Source organism: Lepidochelys kempii, chromosome 22, assembly GCF_965140285.1.
Source record: "Lepidochelys kempii isolate rLepKem1 chromosome 22, rLepKem1.hap1, whole genome shotgun sequence".
In the NCBI taxonomy this organism is placed as follows: domain Eukaryota; kingdom Metazoa; phylum Chordata; order Testudines; family Cheloniidae; genus Lepidochelys; species Lepidochelys kempii.
The window spans coordinates 13,988,427-14,012,586 of record NC_136401.1 but is presented as its reverse complement, the minus strand read 5'-3'; the positions used below and the strand labels follow the sequence as shown (position 1 = coordinate 14,012,586).

General features: G+C 48.7%; 2 protein-coding genes and 1 long non-coding RNA gene across 5 annotated transcripts in view; all 3 read right to left on the bottom strand.

Annotated features, from left to right (window-relative positions):
- The window catches only part of LOC140901666 (uncharacterized), a 41,080-nt gene extending 32,113 nt beyond the window's left edge, over positions 1–8,967 (bottom strand). For all 3 annotated transcript variants that reach the window (XR_013634898.1, XR_013634897.1, XM_073320912.2), the window contains exons 1-11: positions 8,755–8,967; positions 8,310–8,456; positions 7,323–7,487; positions 6,732–6,883; positions 6,260–6,428; positions 5,301–5,409; positions 4,000–4,145; positions 2,953–3,078; positions 1,837–2,016; positions 1,406–1,630; positions 565–691 (exon numbers count right to left, since the gene is read on the bottom strand). Coding sequence is in view for 1 of the 3 variants with exons in the window: in XM_073320912.2 (XP_073177013.2) it covers positions 565–691; positions 1,406–1,630; positions 1,837–2,016; positions 2,953–3,078; positions 4,000–4,145; positions 5,301–5,409; positions 6,260–6,428; positions 6,732–6,883; positions 7,323–7,487; positions 8,310–8,456; positions 8,755–8,842 (1,634 nt within the window). In the remaining 2 variants the exon portion in view is untranslated. The remainder of the gene's footprint in view (positions 1–564; positions 692–1,405; positions 1,631–1,836; positions 2,017–2,952; positions 3,079–3,999; positions 4,146–5,300; positions 5,410–6,259; positions 6,429–6,731; positions 6,884–7,322; positions 7,488–8,309; positions 8,457–8,754) is intronic.
- A 1,227-nt stretch (positions 8,968–10,194) lies between these two features.
- Positions 10,195–18,386, bottom strand: LOC144929638 (uncharacterized). The gene is made up of 10 exons (XM_078849887.1): positions 18,150–18,386; positions 17,186–17,341; positions 16,288–16,408; positions 15,640–15,857; positions 14,642–14,893; positions 14,079–14,270; positions 12,685–12,909; positions 11,877–12,026; positions 11,599–11,702; positions 10,195–10,994 (listed from the first exon to the last, which is right to left on the bottom strand). The coding sequence occupies exons 5-10, from the start codon at positions 14,715–14,717 to the stop codon at positions 10,608–10,610; spliced, it is 1,134 nt and encodes a 377-aa protein (XP_078706013.1). The 5' UTR covers positions 14,718–14,893; positions 15,640–15,857; positions 16,288–16,408; positions 17,186–17,341; positions 18,150–18,386; the 3' UTR covers positions 10,195–10,607.
- A 752-nt stretch (positions 18,387–19,138) lies between these two features.
- Positions 19,139–21,120, bottom strand: LOC140901667 (uncharacterized). The gene is made up of 3 exons (XR_012155924.1): positions 21,037–21,120; positions 19,651–19,828; positions 19,139–19,355 (listed from the first exon to the last, which is right to left on the bottom strand). It is a non-coding gene; the product is annotated as an uncharacterized LOC140901667 (long non-coding RNA).
- Positions 21,121–24,160: the final 3,040 nt, after the last annotated feature.

The window sequence follows — 24,160 nt, the reverse complement described above, 5'->3', positions numbered from 1 at the left end:
TGCTTTGCACAGATATATTCAGAATGACCTTCTGCACTAGCAATACTGGACTGGATGTGAAAATAACACATCATACTAAATTTGCAAAAGCACCATTTAAATTGGCACCCTTGGAAATGCTCAGACATTTCTAAGCACACAGTTCTGGATTACAGAGTCATGGCTCATACGCAAACTCTGTTTTGCATGTGTATGCTGATACCATGTAGACATGCAAATCTACATTTTACAGCTTCCCAGAATGAATTTCCAAAACAATGAAAATAAAAATTCAGAGGTTAGCTCAGTGCAAATTTAAAAGGGGTCTCATCAGGCCAAATTCTTTCTCCCTGCCCCATTCCCCTCCCCAACCTCAGGCTGACTGCTACAAATTGAGGATCACCCTAACTGGCCCCAATAGTTTACGTCCTACTATTTCAAAATCTGCGATTATGACGGAAAATATTTTTGAAACGTTTGCAAAATGCATGAAGGTTGTGACTAAAACCTTCTGATTTTACAGCAGGTGGATTTCAGAGTATACAGAGCTGCTAGGACCCTTCACCAAGAATGCTCCATACTCACAGCTGCTCAGCGGTGTTGTACTTGGATGATCCTTCCGGACAATAATATCCACCTGGACACATGGAAGGGACCCCTGTGTGGAGCCCACAATAGGAGCCACCCCTGCATATGGTTGGATTCACTGAACCTGACGGGGACATAAGAACTGGTGATAATGTGACGTTCCCAGGGAGCAGCAGAAGGAGATGGGGGAGGGGGGATATTTAAACCCTGTGATCATTCAGTGGGCAAGACATGTGGTTAGGATGATGGAGGACAGATCAGCTCAGCGTTTCACGGACGGACATCCTTATGGTGCCCAACCTCATGGCCAGCCAAGGAACCGATGGAGGGATAACACTGAACAAGACGTAAGAGCTCCTAACGTGAATTACCATCAATGGAAAAAATATGCCATTGACAAGAAGTGGGGGGAAATTCTGTGGTCTATAGCGCCAGGGAGGAAAGTACCATCCCTATATGCCCCACCTTGTTCACTGACGGACACAGACCCATTTGCTGGAAATCCATCAACTTGCCTATTGACTTAAACTTTAACACAGAAAGGGACTGGCTCATGTTTGGCTGCTGCAAGGCACCTGCTCTTCTCCAGTCCCAGCTCATTCTACTTGGGTGTCACAATCGCAGCAAAACTCTGGATGGGATTCTGGGGGTGATAACCAGGAAGGGCCTTGGGATGCTCAGCCTGCCCACAATGTCACCTCAGGGTGAGCGGCACCCATGAAGCTCACTGCAGGGAAGCGATCACAGGGTCATCACTGCCTGCTACAATCAGGAGCCATTGTGCTCAGTGTTGTGCTTGGCAAAAAAGGACAAAAAACAAGAAGCCTGGGCATGTCACCTGGTGGGCACTCGTAGCCAGGTTGGCAAAGAGCTCCTTGGACATTGGGCAGCCCCGTCTCTGCTGGGTCCGGGCAATAGCAGCCAGGAGAGCAGGGGTCACACTCTTCCAAAGATGCTGCACCAGGCTGGGTCCTGAAGGTACCAGGTGGGCATAAAAACCTGTCCCCTTTACCTGGGCACCAATATCCGGGGGGGCAGGGGTAGTCCTCAAAACTGGTAAGGCCTGGTGAAGAGACAATGAAAAGAAGGGCTGTGAAGGGAAAGGGTGGCAAGCTGCCCAGGTTCTACCGCCTCCGTGAACATGAGTGGCTCATACAGCAGACCCTGGAATTTCCACCCCCTCCTGTCTCAGGGATTGATCCCACTGCAATGGGAGATTTGCATCTGACTTCAACAGCAGCAATATTTGGCCCTTGGCTGGCAGCTCACCTGGTGTTTGGCAGAGATAACCTGGGGGGCAAGGTTGGCAATCTGCCAGGCTCTGTGCCCCTGGGGCTGGGCGGTAAGTGTGCTCGGGGCATTGCTGAGGTGCCAAGAGAGTGACGGGGTCGGTGAGATTCACGCCGCCACAGTAGTGTCCAGGGGGGCATGGGTAGCTCACTGGATCCCCTGAACAAACAGAAAACAGGAGCATCAGCAGAGGTACTCTCACTCTCAAGCCAGAACCTTCTTCCCAAGCCTCCTGCTGGGCATCTCTCATTGGATCCTATTCAAACACCTACACGGAAAGAATCCAGCCACAGACAGCACCCCTCTCTGGAAGACTAGAACTACAGAGCACAGGGGAACTGGAGATTGAATTTGGTTTGGGGCCCTTCTCTAGACCAATGACTCTCAACCTGTCCAGATGACTGTACCCCTTTCTGGAGTCTGGTTTGTCTTGTGTACCCCTAAGTTATCCCTCACTTATATACTGCTTGCTTACAAAATCAGACATAAAAATACAAAAGTGTCACAGCACATTATGACTGAAAAAAATAGCTTACTTTCTCATTTTTACCATATTATTATAAAATAAATCCCTTGGAATATAAATATTGTACTTACATTTCAGTGTATAGTAATATAGAGCAGTATAAACAAGTCATTGTCTCTATGAAATTTTAGTTTGTACTGACTTTGCTAGTGCTTTTTATGTAGCCTGTTGTAAAACTAGGCCAATATCTCGATGAGTTGATGTACCCCCTGGAAGACCTCTGAGTACCCCCAGGGGTATGTGTGCCCCTGGTTGAGAACCACTGCCTAGATTATAAAGCCCTGCTTACATTTACAGAGCTTCATAAAATAATACAAATTAATAGTAATAATAAAAGTATAAGGTGCATAAAGTATGTATTTATTCTTTCCTCTGCAGTATCCAGCACTGGTCACTCACTGATGAAGACAGGGTACCTTACTGGATGGACCATGGATTTGTCCAAGCTTCCTGTGTTTCATTTTCCAGACCCCTACATCAGTACCCACTTGACTGGCTCACTGATCTCACACACACACTTTCCTCTGTGACACATAATCAGTTATTCCCAGTGTCTCCCGAGTCCCAACCTGCTTTACACCAGTGGCCAGGTGGACAGGGCAGGCAGTCCTCTCTCCGCCTCGCCCCTGGGACAGCTCCAATGGTGTTGGGGGGGCATGGTGTGGGCACCTCGGAGCCTTCCTTGCAGTAGAAACCTAAGGGAGAAACAAAAAAATGTTCTTTCTGATGGGCAAGGTGACTCAGTGGCTATCTCCCTCTGACACTGCATTAGCAGCTGCAGGGCTTTGGGTGAGCTGTTCGCACAAAGAGCCACAACAGTCACATTCAGAGCTTGCCAGGCCAACAATCCAGCTCTGTGAATTTGCACCAGCAGACACTGGCATCATTACGTTCCATCAACCACCTCCTGACCTTAGCATTACCTGACAAGTCAGAGGAGAGAACTGACAGTGGGCAGAGTCCAGAGCCCCAGGAGTCCCGCTCCAACATAAAGCTAAGGCCAGAGGGCTGGTTATCTCTCCTGGCAGCTGAGTCAGAAGGGCCCACACTCTGGGACCCGATCTCCAGCCCAGGGTGGATGGTTTGGGGGTGATAAAGCCAAAACTAACCATTCAAAACACTAATTCAATGTCCCCTTTTGACACCAAGGAGCAAAGCATGATGAATTATCACGTAGGAGATCAGAGCTTAGGACTCAAGGCTCTTGTTCTGAATTCAGCACAGAACAGGGACCAGCATGCAGACAGCTTGCTCAGCCCCTTAGGGCAGCACTTATTAGGACAAGAGGCATTGGAGCTGGACTGGGGCTGAGACACAGAGTTCAGATGGGCTCTGGGTTTGGGCACCAGGATTGCTTGGATCTGGGATTTTTGGTCAGGTATGTCTTTGTTCAGAAATCAGGGAAATGGAAGGAGCTGATGAGGAGGCACTAATGAATGCAGCACTTTCAATACAGATAAAGATCCCCTTTACTCATCCTAAACTGATGGCACCTTCAAAGCAGGGGTCAGAACAGGTCATGCAGAGATATCAGACACTTGCTCATTCAGAGTCCCTGGCTGGTTAAAACCAGATATCTACTGTACACTTTACATACCACTGTGATTCTCACTCACCTGCTGGGCAGAGACCCGCACACACTTGCCCCCAGCGGCATTCAGTCAGGGAGCTCCAGGAAAAGTCATGGCCCTGGGGAGTAGACTCAGAACTCCCGGCCTGGCAGAAGTACCCAGCAGCACACTTCCCCTCCAGCCGCCCGCCCCTGGTGTAGAAGAGAGCAGTGGGAATTTACATGGGAAGCTGGTGGAGATGTGCTGAAGGCAAACACTAGCTCATATGTTGGACCCTGCCTGCAACGTACCCATTGCTGGCAAACTGAGGACTTTATAGCCATAAAAGGCGCAGGTGGACTGCGGTACTGGGCCCCCATTTGATAAAGGCAGAAATTAGAGGGGAGGTGGGCTCCTGAGCTGGAATGCTGGCTCAGACACAGGCCCTTTCCGTGACCTTAGACAAGTCACTTCAGGTATAATTGACAAGGACATTCAGTGAGACCCAGGCTCCCAAGTGACAGTCACTTTTCAAAATGGGTCTCAGGCTTCTAAGTTGCTCTGATGCCTTTAAAAACGTTACCCGTCACCTCTCTCTGCCCCAGTCGACCATCCCCTCTATACGATGGGGTGACGATGTTTACTATCCTTGAGAAATGGGCCTGAACTCAAACATGGCAGCCCAAAACTGCCAATGGTTTGCGAAGTTCACTTCTGCCTACAAAATTTGTGCCTGGGGCCCATCGCGATAGACCCCCCCCACCATGAGGCTATTGAGCACTAAATAGCTAACGTTCATATAAAGAGTCAGTGAAGTGCTAAGCAGAATCATTTTCACTTGCTTTCTGGGAGCAGAAATAATCTGCAGAAACTACTTTAAGCACTTTTCCATACTCCAAGACTGAATGAAACCAGCAGACTGTCCCAGCTAAGTCCTCAGTTTGCTTGAGGAAAGGCCAAAGGGTGTTCCTGAATTTTCTAGTAATGTCTATCACGACATGATAAATGTCTATAAAATAACAAATGGCCTACAGAAGGGAGACCTGGCGCTTATGGTCTCCCTCTCTTGTAGCACAAGAACAAGGAGAGAGTCTCAGGAAACTGGAGACAGTATCCAAAGCAGGACAGTGTAGAGGCAAAGGTGGAGGGCTCCCTCCACACAGCTCTCAGTGGTACAATCTGGGCTGGAATAAAGGTTTCAGTATGTATACTGGGGTCACTTCACTACCTACTGAAGTACAGCCACCTCTGGGGTGGAACAAAGTAGCTGCTCAACCATGCACAACAATACAGCCCAACTATTTAGGGCAGGGAGGAAGAATACCAACTTCAACTGAAACTACAGAGGCAACAGCCAGAATAAGGACCTGCAGTAGTGACCGGGTGAACAGGACAGACATTCTCTCTCCTCCCTGAGGCCAGTCATGTCTGGAGGGGTGAATGTGCCATCAGGACACGGAGCAGGAACCAGTGTACCTAACACAGAAACATGAGAGTAAATATAAAGCCAGAGAGGGCCTTGAAATGCTTTACAGTACTTCTGTCATTCAGGAAGCCCATTATTTGCAGTAACTATACTCTTTTGAATTGTCCCATGTCTCAGGGTGACAAAACCAGCCACATCACCAGCATGCTGTCACTCACAGGGCATAATTATTCACATGCTCTGTGCTGGCATGGAATTACTCCAGGTTATCAGGGTCTGATCAGTGCAGAGGGCATTGCAGAGCCCTTAAGAGCAAATCTCTGCACCCTGAACTCAAGGCATCACCAAATGAAGAAGGGCTCTGCTTGGTGCCTACCTGTCTGTTCACGCCCCAGGGCAGTTCCCCCATACCTGCTCTCGCCTTGTCGTCTCACACATACTTACACAACTTCTTCTCTCCCCTGTTCCCCGTCCCACCCCAGGTTGGAGGAAGGTATGCATAAGGGGCCTGATTCTTGCCTGCCTGCCACCTGGTCATTCACACTAGTGCGGAGGGAGTGCATTGTGATTGGATAATGTTTTACATCCAGATCACACAGATGTAAATGATTCCACCCGGTACAAGGCAAAAGTAAGTATGGCCCAAGGTTTACTCCACTTCTGCTCCCCCATTCCCCAGCCTTTAGAAGAATCCCTCCTTGTTTGGAGTGAGACGCACTGACATAGGGCCAAAGGGAAGACATATACCCAGCAGAGAAGGGACAAGGAATGGAAGGGGAAGTAGCAGTCGCAGTGTGACGGGGAAGGGCATATACTGGGCACTTGCTATACAGCCAGGCCAGGAGAGCAGTATGAGCTAGTGTGTACTGCTGTGTGTGTGAAGGACTATCCCATACATACCTTCAGGACAGTAGGTGTGTGGAGGGCAGGGTTGGGGGTCTCCTGCAACTGCCTCTTGGCAGTAGAAGCCTGGTTGGCAAGGAATGCAGGACTCAGAACCCCTGTTTGGCTGGTATTCCCCAGTGGGGCATGGGGCTGGGTGGACAGACCCAGAGGAACAGAAGTGACCCTAGGAATCAGAAACAGAAGGAAGAGAAATGCACAGAGATCCAAACAAATTCAGGGTCTGTTTGTAGGGCCAACTACTGGAGCTGCTGAAGCCTGTGGCAAAACTCCTCTTGACTTAACTCCTTTTGACTTAACTTGACTTAACAGAGGCCTGTGGCCTCTGCAGCTTCTCTTCACATGAAAGCTGGAAACTCTTTATCTTAATGTTAACTGGCACTGTTGGCTGTCACCAGCGGGCAATCCTGGCAGAGGTGCCAAAGACTGAATGGGTATGGAGACTCAACCCCCAGTCAGAGGACAGTACCTTGGGGCAGAGGAATGCGGTGGGGCTGAAGGAGCTGAAGTTCGCTGGGCAGTAGAAACCCGCAGCACAGGGTCCTGTAGGTGAGCTCAGACCGATGCTAGCACAGAAGAATCCAGGATAGCATGGCACACAGCTGTCCTGGGAGGAGCCACCTGGGTTGAGGGGTGGGGAGAGCTAGAGTTACAGGGGAATGCAGATGGGGGAGGAAGAGCCCATCTGAATCACAGTAACATCAGTGTTGTATTTGCTATGATAATTGTATTGCAATCAGCTGGCCAGGATGCACACCACTGTCCCAACTGGCTGGAAACAGAACTGCCCTACTGTGTGTCATAGGCACTACACTGCTGACCACTAAGGGAGAATGTCCCTTAATTCAAGTGACAGGGGCCTGTGCTTTTGTAGCTGACAGGTCTGAGTTGCATCTCTGGTGTTGTCCTGGATTTTCTTAGCGGCCCTGGTGTCCAGCATTGTGACCAGCATAATGTTCCCAGGTAGCTACATATTTGTTACCGTATGCTGTGCAAGTCAAAATTAGGCCCCACTGCTCTGTGGATCCCAGGAGAAATTCATGAGGGGAGCCGCACTCACCTGTGGCATTATTCAGGGTGCCCACTGGGCAGGCGACTGGGAACTGAGTGCCCTCCGGACAGTAGTGTCCAGGTGGACAGGGCCCATTGAGTGGGAGCCTGGGTGTCCTGTGTGGGATGGCATCGGCAGCTCCTCCTGAGCAGTAATATCCAGCTGAACACAGACCTGCCATTGGGAAAAAGAGGCTGCTCAGGGTTCAGCCCATGGCACTTAGTTCCAGCGAGGTCAGGGGAAGAACCTACCCCAGCTCCAGAACTAGGAAGCTGGGCCAGGACAAAAGCAGCTTTCTACTGTCTCCTCTACAGATAGCATCCATCAGGGGCTCCTCTATGTCCCCACCTCCATCTTCTCACTTCCTGGACCCTTCTATTCTCGCCTGACCTCCCCTCCCCCAGTCTCTACATCCTCCCCTGCAGACATTCACAAAGACGCCCCCAGGCCTTTCTTTCATCTCCTGGTTCCCCTTGTGACAATGTCCTCTGGAATGAGCTCAGTTTTTCCTCTCTTCCTTCATAACTCAAACCTTTGCATCTTGGCATCATCTTAATTGCTCTGTGCTAGAGAGAGAGACAGAGATGAGCTGAGGAGACGGCAGAGAAGGAGAGAGCACTGGGGGGGCTAGACAGAAAAGAGAGATGGGTAGAAAAGAGTAGGAAAAGAGAGAGAGAGCAGGAAGAAAGGAGAGAGAGAAGGGGGACAAGAAAAGGAATTGGGAGGGGGAAGCTAAAGGACTCGAGATGACAGATTCAAATCCCTTTACACAAAAACTTGATTAACAGAATGACAGAGCGAGGAAGTGAATGAGAGTAAGAGAGAGGGAGGGGTTTGGAGGGTTCCTTTAACTCCCTTCCTCTGATCTTTTAGGAATCTCCACCACCTCCTGGCCTCATCCAGAAATCCCCACTCCCTGCCCTCCCCACATGAAGCAGGTGTAAGCCTCAAGGACCTCCAGTGCCTGGTGGCCCTGGGTCTACCAGGACAACTTACCATCTGGTTCCCAGTTAGCATCCCCTCTGCAGTACCTCCCCACTGGACACAATTTGCATGCAGCGGGGGACAGTGCCCCATTCAGATTGTTCATGGTACCTTCAGGGCATGGCAGGGGCATTGCAGCCTGAGCTGGACAATAATAACCTGTAAATACAAAGAGGTGAATTAGGCACTCTTCATCAGACAAAGCACCTGCCTTGGAAACCTGGCTCCACTGACAGTTAATGGCAAAACTCCCATTATCTTCAAAGCAGCCAGGATTCCACCCCATGAGCCCTGGGCTCATTCACAATATTTACTACCCTTAAAAGAAAGGAAGGCACTGCTGGGTCTGGTGCACGGGGTGGGTGAGCAGCAAAGGGGAGCTGTGTGCATTTCTGTGGGCTCCCCCTCAGACACTGCACCTTCCCCTCTTGTTCTGCTGTACAGCTGGCTGCCTTACCTCTGGGGCAGCTGACTGGCTCCACAGTGGCAGCATGTCTGCAGGCCATACCAGCCGGACAAGGGAGGCAGGTGCTTGCTCCAGGCATAGGGCTGAAAGTGCCTGGCTCACAGGGTATCTCCAGTCTGGTGCCAGTGGGACAGAAGAAGCCACTGGGGCATTTGTAACCACGAATCCCATCGGAAGGGCAGGGAGCAGAGTTTCCTTCATGGCAAACATACCTGTGAGTGGGAAGAGAGAATTCAAAGAGCTGAAACATGGGCCTCCAAGCACTGCTCTGATGGAGGAAAGGGAGTGGGGGGCTAGGCACATTTGGGACTTTTTCTTTTCAGTGAAAATGACTGGTAAAGCATCTATTTGTTTCTGCTACTGCAACTGAAGGTATGGCTACACTTGGAGCTGGAGGTATAAATTCCAGCTTGAGCAGACATACCTGCGCTAGCTCTGATCCAGCTAATGTGCTAAAAATATACCTCCAGCACTCAGTGTAGATGTACCGTAGTGCCCACAACATGCCCCCAGTTTTTATTTAAATGAACAGGGCTAAACTGCTCAGCTTCCCTTGTCTTCAGTCAGAGTAAGGGTGCAGCCACTGAGCATCAGGCCATGTTCATTTGGGTCCCTACCTTTGTTTATGTATTACTGAGTCACATTTCTGCTACACTGCTCCACAGAACACCAATTCCAAGCTTGGGCACCCCTAACAACTTCTTTAAGCTACATCTCATAACAGCAAACAGACTACAGTAATTACCTATGGATATCACTGCCCCAGTGGTGACATAAATACAACAAGCATTTAATAAGCTCGACCAATTAAATCCTCATTCCCCACAACCTCTCCCATCTCCCTATGGGCTAAGGCGACCACATGGACCCTGCAGCATGCCCTAAAGGATAACGACCTCAATCCAAAAGGGGACTGACTTCCCAATCTCCCCGAGAGAGGCTGTCCGGCCAGAAGCCGTCTCTCTGATACCAAATGGGGTCCAGCTTCCCCCCATGTGGGTGCTTGTCACCTGATCACGTCACCTCTTAACTTTCTCTTCAATAAACTAAATACATGAAGCATTTTCAGGCCCTCACTGTAAGGGAGGTTTGTGAGATGGATGGACAATGGCCTAAGCGCATTTTTCCATCTGCAAAGTCTTGGATTGTAATGTTGCCTTCTTATTGATTATTGCACCCCCTTGTGGGAGAAGAGTTTAATGCAGGAGGAGAAAGGAAAACAAAAACAAAATGTTCTGTGTTGACAAATGGTACATTCCTTTTGTGATGCCCAAGGAAAGATCTCTGGGCTAAATCATGAGTTTGTAGCAAACTAAACATCTCTGTATTGAATTTAGTGCTGGTGGAAGGCATAAGATTGACAGCCATGGAGACTGAAGGCTTCTGTACCATCTACAGAACAGACAGACCAAGTGCAGGCTTCATAACTGACCTGAAAGGACTAGCACCCCTCCAGGAGTGAGAAAAGTATGGTCTCTGGGGTTCTGTTAATCCTTGACATCTGTTTGGAGATTGTCAACAAGAGGGCCAGTTGTGTCACTGGGCCGGACTTTCTGTGGCCCTGCATCTTGTGCAGTCATTTACACCAGTGCAAAGAAGGCTACCAAATGAACCAGGTGTTGTGTGGTTGCAAGTTACACCCAGCTGGTATAAACGATTACACACAAGGTGCAGGACAACAGAGATTCAGACCCAGTCTGTGGTTTGAACTCTTGTGGTTTGAACTCCTGTCCCAGCAGAACCGGAATGTTATCACAAATGCGTTTTGCATAGGTCTGTGAATAGCCACCTGATGGCAACGATATTTGATGAGCATCAATTTGGGCTGGATTCTAACTGGTGACCTAGGAGGCAAAAGCTCTATATCCTGTTACCAATCTACGGGGTCCTCTCAGTCCTGTGCCCCTATTTGTCAATGATGACATGTGACTGGGTTCCCTGATGTTACTTCCAAAGGAGGCCTGCAGGTCTTGGTTTGTCAATATGAGAAGGAGAATGACCACATTGCCACACCCCGCATGACACGGCGCTGTCTGGGACAGATCAGACAATCCCGCCTGGCCGCAGTACTGTCCCGCTGGGCAGGGCTGGCATTGCTTCTCTGCTCCCAGGCCCAGGGAGGGGGAGTAGGATCCAGGAGGGCAGGGCATAGGATGGCTTGTGCCGCTGGGGCAGAAATGCCCAGGGGGGCAGATGTCATTTCCAGGCAGAGGTAGGCCAGCAGATTCCACCTGTGAAACAAAAAATAGAGAAAAAGAGAGGAAGAGAAAATTAACACATTGGAAACATGGCTTTCCCAGGTCGTGCTGCAGAAAGACTGGAAAGCATGGATGTGAGCTGAGTGTTGCAGGTCTGCTCCCTCTGGAGCTCTCAATGCAGGACTGGACTGGCTTAAAAGCGGCCCCTGGCATGTTGGTTGGTCCAATGTTGGCCAACATTTGTGCCATGACTTAGCCAGTGGGTTTCTAGGCAGCACAGCACCCAGGTGAGAGGTGCAGGAATAAAGACATGGCAGGGACTGATTCCAAGGCATCATCACATCTCAGCAGCAAGGCCACCGCCTACTCTTCTCAGCATCTATCAGGAGTGGAGCTGCCTCCCAATACCAAGGAGCTCACCCGCAGCATGTGAATCATCACAGTACTCTGCTGGAACGATCCCAAACACTGCAGCTTCCATTGGCATTACGGGAGTGTTGGGGAGTGATTACTCTAGAACATTATAGTGTTATCATTAGTAATAGGATAGAAGCCCTTACTCCCTAGTTCAAACCCAAGATCACTGCATTGGGGATGCCATCGTGGGCAGCCAAGCCATAGCCTGGCATTCATTCACCTTGTGTCTGGTGGGGGCTGGGTGGATGGCTCCCCAGGTGCAGTAATAGCCCGAGTGGCAGAGCCCCGATGGCTGGGACAGTGCTGTAGATGAGCAATACATGCCTGAAATGAGCAGAAAAGAAATCCAAAGTGAGGGGGGGTCTCCAGAGCTCCTCTATGTTGTATCTGCTGAGAAAGTCAGCAGGGAGTAACTGAAGGCAGAACTTGACCTTTCATCTTTCCCCAGAGTCTTCCCTCAGATGCTCTACAGATTACTTGTGCCAGACCTTTACTTACTTGGTGGGCAGGGCTCACAGTCAGATTCACCAGTGGCACCAGTCTTGGGTCCAAATGTACCCCTGGGACATGGATGTTCTGTACCAAAGCTGGTGCCAGGTGGACAGAAGTACCCTTCAGGGCACAACCTGGGTGTCTGTATCCCAGAACCTAGAACACAAAGAATGGCAACTTGCTCTGGAGATTTCATGATTGCTTTTCTTGTGACTAGGGAGTTTTTATGTGTTGACCTTAAACTCCTACCAGAACATTAAGCCTTTCTTGACCCACTGCTGGCTCAGCTAAATGCAGGATGTCTCAGCTCTAGTCCTAAATTCACTGAGCATTATGTAGAGGATGCCACCTTCCTCCCAAGACTGGGCAGAGTCAGGGCAATGCGTGAAATGCTCATTGTAAGTAAATCTTGCTGAGTGCTTTGGATTCTGTGAATCGAAGGTGCTACAGGAATGTCCATCATCATTATTACGTTGCTATATTTGACAGGCTGCAAAGCTTCATGGCTTGAGGATGGCAGAAATGTCTAGCGTTGTCCCACCCCTACTGGCCTGCTGCTTGACACTCTGACAGGTGTATTTCTCCTTCACCCAGTGGCGGAACTGACCTGCCACCCTTCCCCTCTATACCAATGCAATTTGTGCCCACCTGGCAGAGGCCTACTGAAGTGAATAAGGACACTCTGAAGTCAATGGGAATTGCACCTGTGTGTCTCAGAGAACTTGCCCCATTGTGCTTAACCGGAAGACACTGTTCTCAGCCTTCCCTCAGCAACAGACTTAAAAAAACACAGCCCTCCCCAGAACCCCCTCACTTTTGCTGGATGGTTCACAGAAGAATCCTGCTGGGCAGATGTCACATGATTCTTTCCCTTCCTGTGCCTGGTGGGTCCCCTTCTCACAGGCCATGGGAATGGAAGATCCTGCAGGGCAGGAGAAGCCCCGGGGGCAGCGATAGGAGAGAGGAGTGGCTGAGGTCTGGCCTGGTGGGCAGTAGTAACCAGCAGAGCACAGTCCCTCTGCAGCAGTTTTTCCTAGCCCTGCAGTTATGGAGGAAGAAGAGCCTTTTGGTTCCCATCCTATCGCTCTGGTGCCTGACCTCAACACATGCCCAGTTCAAATCAGGCAACAAATGTTCTCCACAGTGAAAATCCAGCCTCAGAAAGTCAGACGCTTATTACTGCATCACCCAGGCAAGCCAGTTACTGCACCAATCAAAGCAGAGCTTTGCTATGCTGTAGCTGTCCTGGGGAAGCATGGGGTTCTGGTTACAGCTTTGAGTTGGGATCAAGGAAGTCTGAGTTTCATTTCCTTCTCTCCCACAAATTTCTTGTGTGAACTTGGGCAAGCCACTTCACCCCTGGTTCCCTATCTGTAAAATGAGGACAGTAATCCTTCTCTATCTTGAGGCCAGGTGCAAGAGGGCAAGTGAGTTAATGCGTGTGAGGTGCTCAGATATTACAGTGATAGGGGACAAATAAATGCCTGGGTAGACAGACAGAAGGCGCAGACCACACAAACAGTAGTAGCTATCTCAGAGCAGTAATATGATCCTTCACTTACAGTAGCTCATGGCTGCTAACCAGTGTCAAATACCTGCCTGCCAGGCTATTTCTTGTCCCTGGATTATGAGGGAGACATCTCTGGCACTGAGATCATACTGAGATTTGTCTTTCTGTTGGATCTTTATTTATGATATTGAGAAAGTCCTATGCTACCTCACTCTCCTGAGCCACACCAGATATTTCATTCATGACTCTGGCACTGAGTATGTGAGCAACGTGGTAACAAGTGTCAGCCGCTTTTTAAGGGTTTAAACCCCAAGGGGGCAGAGGAAGTGTGACCAGCCCAAAGTGGTAGTAAAGAGAAACTGGATGAAGCTGAACCAAGGAAACCATTGTCATACCAAGAAACCCTTCTGAATGGTGAAATGTCTGAGCCTGGAAGAGGCACCCAAGGGAAGTGTTGGAAGACACATCACTTGAGACATGTAAAACTAGGCCGGACAAATATCCTATAGGAAACCACCCCGCACTGGCCAAAGGAATTGGGCTATTGATCTAATGTGATTATCTGCAGTTATAACAGGTTAGATCCTGGAATGTCTGTCAAGACAATTCTGCAGGCTGGGAAGAGCATCTACTCCCACTTGTCTGCTACTCCACCTTCTCCTCCCCAAACATCAAACAACACTGATGAAGACTCATACCACTGCAGAAATATCCAGCTGGGCAGGGCTGACAGTCTGTTAAGTGCCATTTCCCACTGTGTGGGTTGAGGCTTCCAGCACCACATGGGATTGGGGACTCAGTGCCCTTGGGGCAGTAGGATCCAGGTGGACAGTGTTTCTGGTCTGGCCGTGTGGATTCCATATCACAGTAATACCCAGCATAACAGGTTCCTGCAAAGCAGAGAATTTCAGGAAAAAGACTAAGAAACGTGAATCTCAGAACTGTCAGTGCGTTGGTGGCTTAGCTGGTCTTGTCTAGAGGGTTTTGGTCTCGAAATCCAGCTCTTAAATTCACAAGGATTTGTGAGATTTCTGTCTCTTCCAGCTTTTAGTCTGGCTGGGGATCTTCCAACTTTAGTTCCAATTCAATCCAAGCTGGAACAGGATTCAGAACATGACCCTTCCCAGCATGCTGGTGTCCTACAAATCGTAATGGGCCAGATCCAACCCTAGGTTAGCTACCGATTGGTGATGCTGTGGAATAAAAACAACGGCATGAATCTTATACATACACATACAGATCCATGATGTATACTACTCACCTGAAACGCTGGCCAACCCTTCTCCTTGGCAGAACTTCCCCCCAGGGCAGGGCAGACAAGCATTGTGGGATGCCATCCCAGACTGGGGTAGAAAGGTGCCAGTGGGACAAGGCACTGGGCTGCTGCTACCCAGTGGGCAGAAGTGTCCTGCTGGGCACAAGTCTCCAGTTTCATCGTTAACAGGATTAGGTACACGTGCTTTCAAAATGCAGTAATACCTGGGCAAACAAGGACCACTCGGGGTCAAGAGGCCTGGTGAGGAGGAGGACAAAAACAAAAAACAGAGGCGTTATGTAGTTCACAGGTTTAGGGCTGCAAAAACTGGCAAAGCCATGGCATCTAGATTAATTTAATGTCTAATGCCCCATGCAGTGCTCTCCTGCTCCTGCACCACACTGTGATTTATCCACAGAGGCATTTAGAGATGGGGCTAATGAAGAACCTGACATCCACCTGACCAAGGAGAGAGAATACAGGATAAATTAATCCCAGACCCAAACCAACTCTGGTTCAGGATTTGTAATCCTTCACCAACTGGGTCTGGCCAAACCAAAACCATCTTTGTCTTTGCCCATCTCTATTTATCTAGCGGAGATGAAGGTTTAGAATGACATTGGAATCTTCTATATCTAGACCACTTTTCATCTCCAAAAATCCCGCAAAAGACTGTGCAGGTATGGCTTCACCCACTGCTGAAATGTGGCCACTTCTGGGGTGAAGCACAACAGCTGTTTACCAGGACATAGTATCACCACACAACAGTGCAGGAGAGGGACTAAAGAAGGATAAGTATATTCAATGGGCAAACAGGTATCCCAGTTCAAACAAGCTAATCAGGGGTTAGTTTCTAAGGCCATATTCCCTGTTGGGGTTTCTCTCTCATGCATGAAATCAAGACCTACTGTCTTCATTCCAAGTTCAGTTGGACCCTCCAAGAAAAAATGCAGGATTTTCCCAGCCTGAACAGGGAAGATAATCTCCACCTGTCTGCTCCTTACCTGCATCTGCACAGAATTTCCCCCCAGGGCAAGCCCTGCAGTCCTTGGAACTGCTCAGCCCAGTCTGGTTACTGAAGGTGCCCTCAGGGCATGGGTACTGCTTGGCAGCTTTAGTTCCTGAGAGGCAGTAGTACCCAGCCGGGCAATCTGCTGGCTTGATCGCTCCATGTGAAAAGGTCTCCTTGTGATCTTGGATTTGGACTTCTGGGTCACAGAACCTACCAATAAAAGGCCAATTAAATGGAATTAACCTGTCACAGCCCACAATTCTGCCAGGATAAAGAAGGGTCATTCTCCATGCAACAGCCGTAGCCTGTGACTGCAAGACAAGGCAATGTGGAATGCCCTTCAGGAAACAAATGAGGACTCAGATGAAGCCTTTCTGTGGGAAGCTGTTATCTTTGGGACCATTTTGCACCTCCCTGGAGACAAGTCTACAGGATGACAACTCTGTGATGAAGGGCTTATAATACAGAAATTGATATAATGAGAAGGAAGGAGATACAAGGACACGATCAAGGAGACCAGCCATGTATATCAAAGGATATAACAGAACAGCCCAAGGCAAATCATCAAGAGGGGAATTCATATGTTAATTCCCAGTAGAAGAACCAGGATACTGGAGCAGGCTAAATGCATTCCACTTACTTTCCTGCTGGGCATGTCTTGCACCGGCTTTGACCAGTCTGGTCCTGGTATTTCCCAGAAGGACAGGTTTTGGGCTCTGGACTGCCTGTGGGGCAATAGTGACCAACAGGACATATATAATCTAGGAATAAGAGAATGGATTGGATTAATGCTGAGACTGTGCATAACTCCTGTGTGCTGCTGCATAGGGCTGTAATGGCCAGCCGTAGTAAGGGACAGTGTCAAAGGGAAAGAACTCGCAGATTTAATATTGTGAACGTTTCATAAAGAACTGAAGAAAAATGGGTATGTTAACAGCTTTATCAGACACATCCAACCAGGCTGGAGGCCTACAAGGGGCTCACTAAGGAACAGCTTCAACGGCCATTGAAATTCTTCCTCTGACTTCACTGGGGATAGAGTATACCCTAAAGCTCCCGAAGCCGAGTCCTGACCCACAATGGGCCTTATGAAAAACTTAGATAGGTTCTTCAGGGATTTCCTCTTTCATTTGTTCCAGTCCATGGACACAAAGGGATAATCTTTGCATAATTATAGCCACAGGTAGGGTAAGCTCTTTGAGGGGTCAGGACTTTGTCTTTGTTCTGTGTTTGTCCAGCACGTAGCACAAAGGGGTCCTGGTCCGCAACTGGGGCTGCAAAGGGCTACCACAATAGAAATAACAATGAACAAACTGGACAACCATACAGATTCACTCCCAGCTCAGCTCAGCAACTGAGAGACAGGTGATAGTGCTTAGGTGGCTTTATCAGAACTGCTCACAGCTCCCCCGTTTGGCTAAACTGGGTACAGTACTTAAAGGGACATACCTCACAGTAACTAGCAATTTTGGAACATTTCCGTTATTGATACTTTCACTCATTTCCCTGTGAGAAGAGTCATCCAAGAACTTTCCTACCTGGATTAAGGCCTGATACAGACCCCTCTGGGCAAAACCAGCCTTCCTTACACAGCCCCTCTGGTGTACTTTGACCTCGGTGGGAACAGAACCACCCTGCTAAACAGGGCTGGCAATCTTGTGCTGATTGGCCACCATGATAGGCCAAAAAAGAGCCTTGAAAAGAAAAGAAAAATACACACTAACATTCTCCCAGCATCCTGAATGTGCCTGGATATCCCGGGGGGGGGGGTAGGGGGGTGGAGGGGGGGATTTGGGAGTTGGGGGGGGAGGGAGGGGAAGGAGTGCTGAAAGGCTGGAGGGAGAGTTCTCAGCAAGTCTAGTTCCAGCCTCTCTGGCCAGGAGATGCCGAAGGGAATAGTGTATGAGCATTGGCTGTGGTGGACCGAACAGGTAGTGCAGTCCCAGTCTTCCCTATGATGGGATGGTATCGGAGGTGGCATTTGAGCGCTAGTTGCTGGGTAGTTCATATCCATTCTGGTGCTACCTAAGGACTGGCAGCTCTGGTTTACAATACCTACATGCCAATACCAGAAAACTAAGCAATCCAAAAAGTGTCTCTCTCTCGCCTTCCTCTTGCCATAATCCTTATGCTTTGCTAAGGAAGGTGTGAAAAACCAGTTCCCATTGTTTGTAGGGAAAGGAACTGAAACGGAGGATTTTAAATGTTTTCAGCTCCCTGTTGCTTTGCCACATTTCCCCAGAATGGCTTAGCAAAGCCATCTCTCCACCTCCTGGAGCACAGCTGTTATTGGGTGCACATTTAGGGCTGGATGCTCCTCATTTAACAGCCTCAGAGTAAAAGCTAAGATCCCATGCTGACAGAGGCCGCCCCTTAGGCACTGCTGCGGCATGCTTCAGTGCCACACAGCAAGAAGCTTTAAAACAATGTCAGGAACTCAGGTGTCCCACAAGGCATCAGGCAAAGGAAAGAAGGGCACCCAGCAGCCACTGTCTGATCTACCTGGGGGACATGGAGATGGAGAAGAACTTCCTTGGGGACACACATAGCCTGGAGGACAAATATTTCCCACTGCCCCGTCTGTTGGGTTGGGAAGCGTGGACCCCCCAGTGCAGTAAAAGCCAGCGTCACAGGGACCAGATGGTGCAGCCAGCTCTGCAGATGCACAGTACGAGCCTAGAAAAGGGAACAGAAGGGAGACTCTCTTACAGGCTCCTTGTCTCTGTGCTTGTCCCACTAGATTCCCAAAGCACTTGAGCTGCAATAATGTCATAGCATACATACATAGCAACAGCCAATAGGAGACAGCAGCAGTCTAGTGGTGACAGCACCAAACTGGGAGAGTCAGAGGAGTTTGCAGGGTGGGGGAAGGGTTTGTATCAACATTTTTGTCTCTTTGGCAAAAAATAATATATTCTCTCCTACCTGGGGTACAGGGAATAGGAAGGGATGAGCCACCAGGACAAAACGTTCCTGCTTGGCACAGTCTGAAGGACCCGGGAGGTGAAGCTTCTGACCCTGCTAATGGAACGGACGGAACTTGAGAGAGGCAAAGGAACATACAGCAACAGACAGAGCCTCACTCCCATGTCCCAACCTCTTCTGCTCTCTAGGTACTTACAGCACATGACCTTCATCACCACAGTATGTGAAATGCACCAGGTGGGTGGAAATTCCTCCCTATGCACATCCTCCCACAATGCAAACACACACCCAGCCTCTCCCCAGGGAAGTGATCTACTCCTGCCAAGATCACAGACCCATTGCAAACACACATCCCCACCCCAAACAAGGGGTCTCGTTTCATTTCACGTGACTGCATGAAGCAGCGTCTTTTCCTCTCTCCACTCTGTCTTTTACCAGCACTGCAAAAAGACACCTCATGGGCCCTTTTCTTCAGCTGGGACTTCTTGACGCTTTTGTAATATCACCACGTCTAATAATAATAATAATTGAGTTCCACTGCTTCCTTCAGTGCCGGAGTGTGGATTACGAAAGATATTGGCTCGCCTGATGCTGATTCGGGTGGACAAAACCATCCAGGCATGCATGGTCCGTCAGGACTCGTCAAGCCTGATTTGGAGCAGACTTTTCCAGGGGGACACAGCTGGCACTTGGAGGCATCCCTCGTGTTTAAGTCCTGGCTGTAGGTTCCTTGTGGACAGGGATACTGTGTGGCAAACTCCGTATTCCTTGGGCAGTAATGTCCTAGGAGGGAGACGACAGTTTTCCTAACAGTTAAGAGATGCTTGCAATATCTCATATTGTTAGCAAGGGCACTGGGGTGCCCTCTCCATCAGTTTCCCCAAAAGAACTGATCCCAGGATATGTCAACCAGTCCATGGTATGACTCCTCAGTACTGTACAGGAGCTCCAGCCAAGGTGGAAGCATTCAGTGAAGCTGATAGCGCTTTACCTTCGTGCTGAGCCTTACAAAGAGCTGCTAGTGCCCCCAAGACACTGTTCCCCACATTCCCTATGGTGTAACTGCAGCTGCACTCACCTGCGGGACAGTCTGTGTAATTGGTGGAACCAGCCTTACAGTAAAAGCCTTCTGGGCACTCCAAACACTGCGCCTTTCCCCAGAATGGGCTGTAGCTTCCTGCGGGGCATGGCTGTGCTCTACTGCTCCCCACTGTGCAGTAGTGCCCTGGGGGACACGGCCCCCCACTGCTGGTGGTCTGTGAAGACAAAGTGCTGTTGTTACAGAAGAGGTTCCCACTAATCTCACTGTGGCCCAGAGATCCTCAAATGTCTTTAGTCTCCTAACTTCCACTGATTTCAATGGAAGTTACAATACTAAATATCTGTGTGGATCTGGGCCTATCTGCAACTTCAGAAGAAATGTATCTTGCAGCAGGAATACACCAAATCTTAATGGGGAGGACAGCCAGCGTGATGGAAAATGCTTTGTTCATCATTCACTTCTGGCCAATCCCTTCTGCTATAATCCCATCGTAGCTCACAAAATGAGCAGGGGAGGTGCTTGGGCGGCTGCCAAGGAACACCAAGGTTTGCTGCAGGAAGTGGTGCTGGTAATCTGGTAGGTAGTCCGGCCTGACCTCAGAGTCAGCCTGGTGCTGTGCTGCTGGGGTGGGGGAAAGGTACTGAGGCATGAAACCAAGATCCTGAGCCAGGCAGTCTTTAAACTTCATAAGGTATTTTGTGTAAGAGCCATGTCAATAGATCCAGTGCCCTGTCCACATTCGAGTTCTGCAGACCTCTGTAATGCCAGCTGGAAATGGCATTCTTTTTCACTTCCTCTCATGTTGTGTAGTGTTGCTGTGTGCTGGTAAGAGGGTCATGAATTCAACCCCAGAGGTGGATATATGTCAGCACTGGGTGAATAAGTGTTGTGTATAGTTTGCAATGTTCTGGGATTCTTGGCGATGAAAGGTAAAAAATTTTATTCAACCATCTCTGTCCACTCATCAAAAGAGGACAAATGGGAGTGAGGCAGTATGGATATGAAAGGGCTGAACTATTATGGACATGTTTTACACCTAGAACAGAGAGGAGGTTGGGTATGTTTGGTGTCTCTAGATTCCTTCAGCCTTAACAAACTAGACGTATATGTCAGGGAAAGGAAGTTATGCAAACAGTCTCAGAAATCCACAGAGAAGTTTGTCTGGGTTAGAATTCTTCCCCTCACACAATAGCTTTTGGGCATGGTACTGATGGTGGGGCTGACAGAACAAGCGGTCAATGGCAAGGACAAATCAAGGGGAGAGGGTTTCATGTAGGAACTGCAAATATGGATGCCTGATGCCCCCTGCAGGCGATGGGTGGTGGGACTTATATGGCAGGAAGAGAAGAACTATATGGACATTTGGTTCTCTACATCCAGAAATTCTGGGTTTCACAATGTTATAACCCAGACACAGCTTACCATGGAAGGTCTAGGAGAAACAGCTCCTCTGGTGCAATAGAACCCAGCTTCACAGACACCCGCAGGAAATATGAGTCCAGTTCCATTGCAGAAATATCCTGAAAGAGAGAAGAGGCATAACAGCATGTCTATGGCGTTGGGATGACAGACCAAGGGACAGCAGCAGGTGAAAACTGAAGAGTAAATCCCACATAAAAAGCAAGAGGTCTGGCTACACCCACATACATGTTACAGGAGATATTTCCATTCAGAATAGCTTTAACATAGAACATACCTAACATGCCTAGAGAGACAGCATGGATTGCACCACCAACACACTCCAACCCAAACCATTCTGAAGGGGAAAGAGAGAGTCAGCCTCTGACACTGCAAAACACTGGAAAGACCTTCTCCTGGGGTGAGGAAGTGGGAGACTTTATCCTCTCTGTGATCCTTTTTACCTACGTATCCCTGAAAGAGCAGTCACTAATTGCAAGCCCTAATGATTCATAGATATTAAGGTCAGAAGGGACCATTATAATCATCTAGTCTGACCTCCTGCACAACGCAGGCCACAGAATCTCACCCACCGACTCCTGCGAAAAACCTCACCTATGTCTGAGCTATTGAAGTCCTCAAACCGTGGTTTAAAGACTTCAAGGAGCAGAGAATCCTCCAGCAAGTGACCCGTGCCCCATGCTACAGAGGAAGGCAAAAAACCTCCAGGGTCCAATCTGCCCTGGAAGAAAATTCCTTCCCGACCCCAAATATGGCGATCAGCTAAACCCTGAGCATATGGGCAAGATTCACCAGCCAGATACTACAGAAAATTCTTTCCTGGGTAACTCAGATTCCACCCCATCTAACATCCCATCACAGGCCATTAGGCGTATTTACCATGAATATTTAAAGATCAGTTTCTCAGAGGGCTTCATGAGTGCTATAGTCTGGTTAGAACCTCCTTGATCCATCTCTCATTAGTGTACCTGCGTCACAGAGGAGGCAGTCTTCCATCTCAGTATTCTTGGTAGAATTGCTATAATAACCAAGAGGGCACGGCTGCGGAAGAGCAGATCCCTTAGGGCAGTAATTTCCTGCTGGGCATATATTCCCCACCAGGCCGCTGGTAGGTGTTGGGGTGGCAATCCCTGCACTGCAGTAATATCCAGCTGAACAAGGTCCTGTGACACGTGACTGTCCTGCTAATGCACAGTAATGACCTGAAAGAGCAGTGCATTGGAATCAGTATTAGCAAACAGTAACAGGAGGGTATTTAAAAGAAAGGGTGGAATATTTATACAAATAAGAAAAGCAACTGCATCAAGGTGAGGTTCAAAGGGTTTAAGGGATATCAGCCTTCATGACTCAGGCCATAAGTCAGTCAGCAGATGAGGTCTGATGATCAGCAGACTAACTAAATTGTAAATTCCCTTTGTCCTTTTCTAGGCACGTAAAGCACCAGGCACATATATGCTGCTGTGTAAATGGATTATAAGTTAATGACGAAGTTCCCCCTTCCATATAGTAGCGTTGTACATAAAGGTCCATCATGGGGCAAAAGGGTAAGTCCTCCCTCTAAAGTATTTGGCATTGGTCACTATCAGAGACAGGACATCAGAGTAAATGGACCAGTGGGTCTTTTCTAGGTTGGTCATTTTTAAGAGGGCGGCTTCCCCAGAACTCAGCTCAGTTCTCCATGCAGCTGAGTGTGGCTCTGTTTCAAATTTCAACAAGTGATCTAATGGCAAAGAGCTTCCTAACCCATTATCAGTCCCCTGAGCCACCCAAACCACTCCTGAAGTTGGAGCATTTTGAAACTCACTAGCACACACTGTTCTTATGCCATTCAGGGTGATGTTGACTAGGATCCTACCTGGATCACAAGGGATACAGTGAGAAACATGACTGCTGCCAATCTGTGGATTGTAGGTCCCCCTGGGGCATGGGTATTGAGTCGCTGAAGCTGTACCAGGAGGACAGTAATGACCAGCTGGACATTCACTCCCAGCAAGAGAAGAGGAATTCTTAGGGCAAAAGAACCTGCACCCATAAGAGGAAAGAGCAGAAGGAGGGAAGTTAAAACTCTCAGGTCAACACTCCATCCATATGCACACTGACGACTCAGTGAAGTGAATGACTTGTCCGTGTGCATGCTGCACTGTACTGGATAGGCAATATATCAGATCTGCTCATGTATATAAATACCTTCTCTTAAGTGTTTCCTCGTGCTGAATGCACGAAGTGTTCTGACTATGATGGCATAATTGCCGAAGGCATAGGAACATAATAGCCTTAATTTCAGCCATAAGACACTAGGGCTGTGATTTCATCAGCTTCTAGATGCTAAGCAAGGCCAAACCTGGTCAGCAGTTGGATGGGAGTCCTCCAAGGACAAGCCAGGTGCAGCAAGAAGTGGTATGGGTGACACCCTGGGACAGGAATAGACCAATATCCCAGCATGGTGCTAGCAGACTTTGTTTATTGGAAGAAACATGAAAGTGAAGTCCTTTATCACCTAGGGCCATGGCCTTTTTATTTATTTATTTTATTTATTTATTTTGCACAACCATTGGTGGTACTAGTGGTTTCCTGGCTAGCAGCCAGTTTCAATTACCTTCTGCTCTAAATCCTGCCACTGTAGGGGAAGTTAGTCACCTAATTTCCAATGCTAATCATTTGTGTAGTGTTGCTATGCAGCTGTTAAACAGTTGCTATGCTCCTTTTCAGAGATGGGTGTACTTCAGTGGGAGGGGAAGTAATTCTTGTCTGCCACATATTGTATTGCTCAAAGGTGGCTGGGAACAATAATTATGGCAATGATCCTTTATTTATACTGCACACAGTAATGAGCACTCTCTCATTCTTACCCTCTAGCACAGAGAAGGCAGCTGGCTTGCCTTTGTAGAGGGTTATATGACCCTGCTGGACAAGCCAGTGGAATGGATGTGCCCCAGGGGCAAAAATATCCTGAAAAAGAAAAAATAAGGCAGAATCAGCAGACTCTTTCAAGGTCAGGACTAGAGGGCAAATTCTACCCAGGATTTACCATATCCTGAAACAGGCAATGCACAAACCCTCAGGCTTTGAGAAACTCTAAGAGTAGTGATTTTTCTCAGAGCTCCTTGCAGCCTGCTAGGAGTTCTCT

Bases quoted from the DNA above. Each gene is read 5' to 3' on its own strand.
- LOC144929638 (XM_078849887.1), bottom strand. From the start codon at position 14,717: ATGGCATCCCACAATGCTTGTCTGCCCTGCCCTGGGGGGAAGTTCTGC. The intron at 11,703-11,876 runs GTAAGTAAAGGT...TGCTCATTTCAG, and splicing joins CTGTGAGCCCTGCCCACCAA to GCATGTATTGCTCATCTACA. The intron at 10,995-11,598 runs GTGAATGAATGC...TTTGTTTCACAG, and splicing joins CAGCCCCCACCAGACACAAG to GTGGAATCTGCTGGCCTACC.